At 46.1% G+C, this 9,791-nt stretch overlaps 1 protein-coding gene across 1 annotated transcript in view; it reads left to right on the top strand.

Annotated features, from left to right (window-relative positions):
- Positions 1-1,802, top strand: part of gng13b (guanine nucleotide binding protein (G protein), gamma 13b) — a 7,604-nt gene extending 5,802 nt beyond the window's left edge. Inside the window, exon 3 of the mRNA XM_027017855.2 lies at positions 525-1,802. Coding sequence (XP_026873656.1) covers positions 525-630 — 106 coding nt within the window. The 3' untranslated portion in view covers positions 631-1,802. The remainder of the gene's footprint in view (positions 1-524) is intronic.
- The last annotated feature ends 7,989 nt before the right edge of the window (positions 1,803-9,791 follow it).

Raw genomic sequence — 9,791 nt, forward strand, 5'->3', positions numbered from 1 at the left:
TGTGAGTTGTTTACAAAACAACTGAATTCTCATCTGAATGAAGGTATGACAGAATACAGAAACACCCCTGGCTGCAGCAGCAAGAACTATTTCTAGAAGAAGAAATAACTGTTTCTATAATGAATTACAAAATCAGAAACAATTCTATGCTAATAAGTAGGTCTTACTTCAAAACTTTATTGGCTACAGCTAAATTGCCATTATCCTAGGAACTCCTCCTTTGGTATGTCTATTTTAATCTGCACAGATCCATCCGATTTCTTTGCTTAGAAATGCCAGATCTGATGAGTCAGTATCACGAGTTTCAAACAACCTCCCCCATGCAAGAGTGTTGGAGCTGGGCCTTCCTGCTCCGTTAGTGTAGCGGTGTAAATGGAATATGTTTCACACCAGCTTGGCTGCTTGACTGGGCTTGATATTTGAACTGTTTGAACATAAAAAAACTTCAGAAAAATTCTGTATCAGGAAGTTATCCACACGACAGTAACGCGAGAAGTTCAAAAATCTTCTTCTTTCTTTTTCAGCCTGGTGAAATGGATTGATGAGTGTGTGCCCCAAGACCCCTTCCTGAACCCAGAGCTGATGAAGAACAACCCATGGGTGGAGAAGGGCAAGTGTATCATTCTTTAAGAGAGCAGGAGGTGGCCCCACGGCCCCCCGCCTGGGGGCAGCAGGCGGCCCTGCGACTCCACTCCCAGAACTGAACACACCTGAAGTCCTGCTCCTCCCCGTTTCGCTTTCACAATGAATGTACAACAACCATTATCCACACACCCACACACACACCCACACACTCACACTCTCTCTCTCTCTCTCTCTCTCTCTCTCTCTCTCTCTCTCTCTCACACACACACACACACACACACTGAGTCATTAGCATCCTACACTCACTTGCAAGATTTAAAACTTTGCCATGCATTACTGTTATTATAACTATAAATGTCAATATATCTTAATATGCAGTTAGTGGAATTTCTTTCATCTCATATTTCGGTGTTGTCACCGTGGCTTGCCCTGTTTCGATGATGAGTTCAAACATACAGCATGAATGTGTAACTGCCAGAAATGGTCTGTAGGACCCCTGGATATGGGACACAATTCATTCAGGAACTTGAGAAGCCATTGGAGGTGCTGGCCTCTGTTCTTCTGAGCAACCCGCTCATCCACCTGGCCGCTGCACTATTTAAAGACAACACCGCCACGTAAATACCATTCTGTACAGATTAGTCTATTTAATTTATTGCCTAATTTATTGTCTTGTATCTATTTATTTATTTATTTGTTTGTTTATTTATTTATTTATTCCTGGTTTTAGCAAGTGCTGATATTTTTGGCATTAGAAGCTCTGGTGGGCTTGCTCTTTGTCTGCACCCTCCCTGATATAGATAAGCAAAAGGGAAAAAACGCATCGGTTTACCATCGAATACTGCCTTGTACACAGTTTCCTTAAAAAGAACGTATGGGTTTTGCCAGGGGTCTGAGAGCCATGAGGTGGCACTGTGTGCAGAGGTGAGACTGCACACAGCCAGATGCACATCTGCTTAGTGCTGTGTTCCTTCAAAAGCAAGGCAGGGCTGAGGGGGAATTCATTATGTCTGATTTTGTTTTACACACACACACACACACACACACACAATAACTATTCGAAATCTAACTATCTTGCGGTATATTCCATTTGAGAGTGCTTTGAAGAATTATGCATAACTACTAGATTATTAACTAAGCAATAAGTAATGGCATTTTTTTATTAAATGTTTTACAAAAAACATTTATCTTGAATAAAGTAGAAGATTTTTAGACAGCCTGGATGTCATTTGTTTGTGTTTGGTGTGTTTGTGTGTGAGTCTGTGTAATGGGGAAGATTGTATACACATCACTTCCTGACACAGTTGTATGATATGCAAAGACAGACAGATGCAGGATAGTTTGGATAAAAGTGCCATGTCCTGCTCTCTTGTTTAGTGGAGACATTTACATTTACAGCGTGTGGCAGATGCTTTTTTAAAGTGCATATTAAGTGCTAGAGACTCAGTGAAGATGGTTATAACTCCACCAATCACATAACTGTGAGTCCTGTTAATATGAAATGCAAAGCAGGGACTCTGTCTCTGATTCACATCGGTCTCTCAGAGAGGCGGAGACGGGTGTGTGTGAGACGGAGGCTGTGTGGAGCATGTATCAGACAGTGCAGGGCAGAGTGTATCAGATATAAGGCAACGGGGAGAGTGTATCAGACGTGTATCAGCTGGCTCCATCCTGGGACTGTGAGACCACGACTGTCATCATTTCATCTTTATGCCTCCCTCCTCTCCAGAGGACGAGCAACTTCATTCTCTTCTGAATAATAGAGTAGCGGAGAGGCTGTGGGGAGACAGCCCCTTCACCACATCGCTCCCACTAAAACAGGCTCATCTTCCTCTGATCATCTTTCACTGCAACCAGCCCCTCCCCCCAATAACAGCCCCTCCTCTCTCTACTCCAGCTCCCCAAGAACAGGATGCCAGCAAGACTCCTGTGATTCGTGAGGCTAATGCAGTCGATAATGATAATCCAGGGCTCTGATAATCCAGGGCTAATGATAATCCAGGGCTCTATTCACTCTCTTAGATTAGGATTGTTAATCTGAGCCCTCATTGCCATAGACATTCCCAGCCACACATACTGATCTCTGTGCTGCTTGGAACCCTGTAGATAACATTCTGGTCTGCCTGAATTAACTTGCTTCCTCAAACATTCCACATATCGAATGCTTTCTACATATAAGTCTGGGATAAGGTGGTTCTCTGGACCTGATGAGGTTCTCTGGATCCATGAGGTTCCATGGACCAACAAGGTTCCCGGGGTAAATAGGGTTCTCAGGACCCAGTGGAGATTCTCTGGATTTAAGGGGTTTTCTGGATTGGGGACTCTATGAACCCGATGGGGTTTTCTGGATTGAAGGGTTTCTGGAGATCAAGGTGTTCTCCAGACCTGACAGGGTTCACTTGCTATAATAATAATAATAATAATAATAATAATAATAATAATAATAATAATAATACCTGAGATTTATATATAGCACTTTTTAAGAACCCAAAGGTGCTTACAATTACAGATATACAATACAGGAGACCTCAGACACAATAAACATAGCGTGACACCTTGTCCATAGTGCATATACATGACCGGTCTTAACGTCCCTGTAAGTGTGTGGCTGGTACATGTAGGCTGTGGATCTAGGTGCTATGGCTAGATAAGAGCCATCTAAATTTAGAAGGGTTAATTTGCTCTTTACGGATGAAGACTGAAAGGTTCTGACTTGAAACGACACTTGCAGCTCTGAGCTTGTTGTTCTCTGTGGAGGATCCCGAAAAAGCTGCCGAGTGACAGGAAAAGTCCCAGCACGCAGAAGTGGTTCACAGCCCTCGGTGTTCTCTGCACCCAGCCGCAGCCGAAGGTCATCGCTAGGGCAGAGGTCGGGTCAGTGGGGTCGGCGCATGACCCCTACTTTCTCAGGCCTTCAATCTTTGCACCATGCCATAATCCTCACAAACCCCCCCGTGTATGGCACATGTAAAGTCAGGATTCCAACACCATTTCCATGGTGGATACTGTTCGGTGAAACAGTTGGCATTGTTTGAAACATTGTTTTGGGCCTTTGCTGCAGCGTTTCCACTGTGCGAATTGGTCCAGATGGCCAGCCACAGCAAATTCGAATACATGCTTCCATCTGTGTGTTTCCATTCACTCCAAAATATCTCCCATTAACCTGCTTTTCTGCTCGGATCTGGATTAAGCTGGGTAGCGGCCTCGACTGCTTCTGGCCCTGAAAACTCCATTAGGTAAATGGTGAGGTGCCCTGCCCCCGCACTCTTACACACCAGTGGGCCCTGCAGTTTGGCTCCGTGGGCCTCACCCTCTGTGTGCATGGCAGTCAGGCCAGAGCAGCCGAGATCAGAGCATCTGTGTCAGGCTCGGATCAGAGTGTGGAGAGGAGGCAAGCATCAGAGGCCGAGTCCGGCAGAACCTGGCCATTTCTGCTGCTGAATACACACTCTCCACACACTCTCCACACATTCTTCATGCACACTCTCCAAACACTCTACACACAGTCTCCACATTCTCCATATGCTTTTTTACACACTTCATACACTTTCCGTAGGAGCCAAAATAAATATACTGAATATATCTCTGATTACCACGGAAACCACCATTGGCTTCACCTTCCACATCTTTTCCAGCTCTTCTCTCAGCCCTGAATGTTTCTCGAGCTTTTTGTGTTCCCTGTTCCTGATTTTGCTAATGTTTGGGATTGCCATACATCTATCACTACATCCCTCTTCTGCTGTTTATCCACTACTACTATGTCCGGTTGGTTAGCCATTACCATTTTGTCTGTCTGTGACTGGAAGTCCCAAAGGATCTTAGCACAGTCATTTTCCACCACCTTCAGAGTATCCCACTTTCATCTTGGAACTACACTTTGTTTGGTACTGTTCAAGACGATATTATTATATCCTGTCACTTTAAGAAATTCTGAGTGTATATTTTGTTTTTATTTGGCTTGCTAATATGCCTTCCTTAAAAGGAGCGCACTTTTTTTTTTTTTTTTTGCTGTAATGTATCAGTGTTGCATAAACCTTTTGTTTTTTTCATGGAAGTATTGGGATTACAAGCTTGGAAAACACAGTCTTTCTTCTGTAAACATTTCAAAACGTATGTGCAGATTCTGAGGTTGCTACGAGGTACGAGTCAACCGTACTCAGCTAATTAAAGCTTCCTACACCAATCCACACAAACCGCATATGCTCTCTCGTAGACTCACTACACACTCCATACACTCTCGACACCCTCTGTATATACTCTCTAAACACTCTCGGAACACTCACACAACACTCTCCACACGCTATCCACACGCTTTCCGCTGATCTAGTTCTGTCAGCAGCTTCCCTCCGAGCGTCTGGCCGCTGGATCTGTTCCAGCCCCTACCTGCTGATGTTCCCAGAGAGCGAGGCCAGGCCGGGGCCACACATCATTCCCTCAAATGAGGACAGAGCCGCCGTGCTGGAGCCGCCCGCTCTGGCTCTTCCCTGAACCCCTTCGCCTCGCTGCGCTCTGGCTTAATTGGAATTGGCTGACTGCGAGCTGATTGAGTGCAGAGCTGGGCTGGGACCTCTACCTTTGACCCAGTTTTTGGCAAACATGGAAAACCACTGACAACCACTGACACAGCCTCAGCACTGTGTCCGGATCAGAACCAGTAAAGCAAGCTGAAGAGTCACAAGTTCTGTATGAATTCCCTGTGCCATGTCCAACGAGTAAGATTTTCACATAACTGTAGCCAAGATTAAAAATATTTATGGAGCCTAATAAAACGCACATAGTATTTAGCATTACCAGTGTGAACTAGATGCTATCCATAAGTAGCAGAGAGCTCTGGTTGTTCTTCTGTCAGTGAGCGTGTAAACCGGAATTTTCAGAGGTAAACAGAAACGAGCAGGACCCCGTGGGGCAGGCGAACTCCACTGTGGGGTTATTAGTGCGCTGGGTTAACTACAGCAGGGCCGCACAGTTTTCACAGCCTGCTGTCTGGAGGTTTCCGCAGGGAGCCGCACGCCAGCATCACGGAAAGCTCTGGGCCGTTCTCCTCTTACGTCTCCTGCAATGGCAACGACCAGTGCCACCCAGCACACACCTCCTACCGGCACTGCCGAGCCGCTCACGTTTACACGGGTTGGGAGTAATCACGGCTGCCCTCTGCCCTCCCTCTGAAGGGTATGTTTGAGTCTATGTGTGCATGTGTGTGTGTGTGTGTGTGTGCTGTGACTTGCATGTGACCCAGAGGTCCCTCTTTAGAAGATTAAAGCCCCAGGCTGTCAGATCTCTAATCTCTAGTGCTTTGTTAGCGGTGCATGTTATGAGAAGGCAGGCATATGCGTGTGTGTGTTTGTGTGTATATATGTGTGTGTGTGTGAGACAGAGAGAGAGAGAGAGAGAGAGAGAGAGAGAGAGAGAGAGAGAGAGAGAGAGAGAGAGAGAGAGAGAGCACTGCACACTTCACAGCTCCAGTACACCACCCAGAGTGGAATGTGTTCAACAGAACTTTAAACATGCCATGAAGATCTCACAGGAAGAGAGAAGAGCCTTTTCAGCAGAGTACCCAGGGGATCTTTGCCCACCTAAGTACACACATCCAATATAAGACCTCCCACCACAATCACCAGCTGACCTCTATTTAGTGTGTTCAGAAGGTCAAATGAACAAGCCCATATACACACATCATCCTGGATACTAGTGATGGCAGTGGTGTATATGTGCGTGCCTGCGTGTGTGTGGTGTTTAGGGTGTGCGGCTGTGTGTGTATGTGTGGTGTGTGGGGGTGGAAAGTGAGGTGAGTATTAGGGCAGACTGCGTGCATGCATGTCGGTGTTCATGTGTGTATGGAGTGTGTAAGGTCGCGCTGTGTGTGGGGGGTGTTTAAGAGGGATATATGAGGTGTGAATGAGGGAAGTGTATTTCTACATGAGGTACGTGTGAGGATTATGTTTGCGTGAGGGACGTGTGAGAGTGTAAGAGCATAAACACTGCAGAAGGATAATGAACTCGCTGATGCGGTCTTTTAAACCCAGAAATTATTTTTGTGAGAACGGTATTTTTAATGTTTGCGTCCAACGCTATGGGGGGGGGGGGGGGGGGCACTGGGGAGCTTCTGTCCCCGAATTCCTTGTATTGTATATGAACATTTACAGCAAATTTTAACTCAATATAAAAGAAAGTTGAAGTGCTAAAATGCACTAAAAGCAGGAGGAGATGCATGCTTACTGACAGTGAGGGCCCGAGCAGAACTTGGCAAATATGAAATATTAATTGGTCATGGCAGCTGTTGGGAGCTCTGCTATCTGCAGTGTCTGTGACAGCATCGCTCATCGTGCAGGCCTCTCGGTTCCTGGGTGAGCCCAAACGCAACATCTTCCTGGGGCTTTGTACACTTCACACGGCCCTCAGAACGCCTCTCTCTCTCTCTCTCCTCTGTCTCTCTCTCTGTCTCTCTCTCTGTCTCTCTCTCTCTCTCCCCCTCTTTTCTCTATTTCCCTCTCATTATATCTTTTTTTTTTTTTGCAGTGGCTTTACTGGCATGACTGTACAAAATACAATATTGCCAAAGCATTGAAAATGCTTACATTTTTTTCTCTCTTTCCCTCTCTCTTCCTCTCCGTCCCTCTCTCTCATTCTCTTTCCCCCTCTCTCTCCCTCTCTCATCCTCTCTCTCCGTGGATGACACCACTTTCCTACGCCCCCACCCCACCCCATCTCTCCCCTTCACTCTGCGTCCCCGAGGCCTCATTACGCAGCACAAGCACGGCGAGCCACAGTCAGCCAATTCACGAGCATTAACAATTCATAGCCAAGCGGTGCAGAAATAGCCAGGGCTCCACGCGGCTCCGCGTGGGGGTGTCGGACGCCGGTTACACGCGAGCCGCACATCCCTTCACTTTCTCGGCTTTGGACGGACGCGATCGGCTCCTGTTGTCCCCAGGCGCGCCGCTCCGGGAGGAGGAGGCTGCTGTCGGAGCGCTGCGGAGAAACCGGACGCCTGCCGTTATAGCAGAGCTTCAGAGCAAAACTCCTACAACCCTGCTCTCGCATGAGTCACCACGCGCTGCAGTTTGTGCTAAAACACCACGCTGTAAATACTTCGATCTGTTCTTGGTTAATTTTAAACCACAAACAGTTTTCCAGCAGAGATTTTGAAGCAAAAACAGGCTACTGGCTTAAAAAGAGATGTGAAATCATGTTTGCTATGGAGATGCCTACATATTTGTGGGCTGCACTGTTGTGTCACTGTAAGGAAGTCAGAAACTTTTGTTTTTTCATGAGACAAATAGGTCTGGGTTTGCTTGGAGGCCATTCCTATGCTCTCCACTCCTCTGCCCTGAGAATGCTACTTAATAAAACATTGTCAGCCTGGTAAATCTATAATGCCTGTGTCTTAAAGCATTAGCCCACATCAACACGCATTTAGGACATCTTCTGCCCCAAACAGCTGACTCCTCCACCTAAAATCACCAGAGGAGATTTAGCCGTCATTTCACTTATAGGGTTGACTTGTGCCAGCATCACAGGTATAATACCTATTAAAATGGAGGAAGCAAACAAACACAACAAAAAGACACAACAGACACTGTAAACACACTACAGCCTCACCATCATACACTGTAAATACACTATAGCTTCACCATCAGACATTGTAAACACACACTACATCCTCACTATCAGACACTGTAAACACACATCCTCACCATTTCTGACAGAAAATATACTACAGCATCACCATATTACACACTGTAAACACACAACAGCCTCACCATCAGGCACTGTAAATACACTACAGCCTCACTATCAGACACTGTAAACACACTACTGCCTCATCATCACTTACTGTAAACACAGTAAGGACCTCATCTCACTGTAAATACACTCCATCTTTACCATCACACCCTGTAAATCATAGCTATAGGAACATGTTTCAAGTGGGGCGTGCCTTGGGGATTCTTAAAGTTAATAGTTGTGAACATGCAGGATCTCTACCATCCACTAGGGAGTTCTTCAGCACCCTCTGCACCCCTACCTCCCACGGCCTTGCTATAAATACACAACAGCCTCACCATCAGATTTTAAACACGCTATACACTACAGCCTCATCACTGACTGTAAACACACTGTACGCTACAGCCTCGCCATCAGCGACTGTAAACACACTATACACTACAGCCTCACCATCACTGACTGTAAACACACTGTACGCTACAGCCTCGCCATCACTGACTGTAAACACACTATACACTACAGCCTCACCATCACTGACTGTAAACACACTGTACACTACAGCCTCGCCATCACTGACTGTAAACACACTGTATACTACAGCCTCGCCATTACCGACTGTAAACACACTGTACACTACAGCCTCGCCATTACCGACTGTAAACACATTATACACTACAGCCTCGCCATCACCGACTGTAAACACACTGTACGCTACAGCCTCACCATCACTGACTGTAAACACACTGTACACTACAGCCTCGCCATCACTGACTGTAAACACACTGTACACTACAGCCTCGCCATCACTGACTGTAAACACACTGTACACTACAGCCTCGCCATTACCGACTGTAAACACACTGTACACTACAGCCTCGCCATTACCGACTGTAAACACATTATACACTACAGCCTCGCCATCACCGACTGTAAACACACTGTACGCTACAGCCTCGCCATCACTGACTGTAAACACACTGTACGCTACAGCCTCGCCATCACTGACTGTAAACACACTGTACACTACAGCCTCGCCATCACTGACTGTAAACACACTGTACACTACAGCCTCACCATCACTGACTGTAAACACACTGTACACTACAGCCTCACCATCACTGACTGTAAACACACTATACACTACAGCCTCACCATCACTGACTGTAAACACACTATACACTACAGCCTCGCCATCACTGACTGTAAACACACTGTATACTACAGCCTCACCATCAGATTTAAACACACTGTATACTACAGCCTCGCTATCACTGACTGTAAACACACTAGAGCCTCACCATTATTGACTTTATACACACTTGAGACTCAACATCTGACTGTACACTACAGCCTTATCATCAGACACTGTACAAAAACTACAGCCACACACACACACGCACGCAGCATGGACAAACAACCGCACACACATTTATGAAAGAGCATACTAACAGTTTCAATGTGACAGATCCAACAGTACAGTCTGA

The sequence above is a fragment of the Electrophorus electricus genome, chromosome 1 (genome assembly GCF_013358815.1).
Source record: "Electrophorus electricus isolate fEleEle1 chromosome 1, fEleEle1.pri, whole genome shotgun sequence".
In the NCBI taxonomy this organism is placed as follows: domain Eukaryota; kingdom Metazoa; phylum Chordata; class Actinopteri; order Gymnotiformes; family Gymnotidae; genus Electrophorus; species Electrophorus electricus.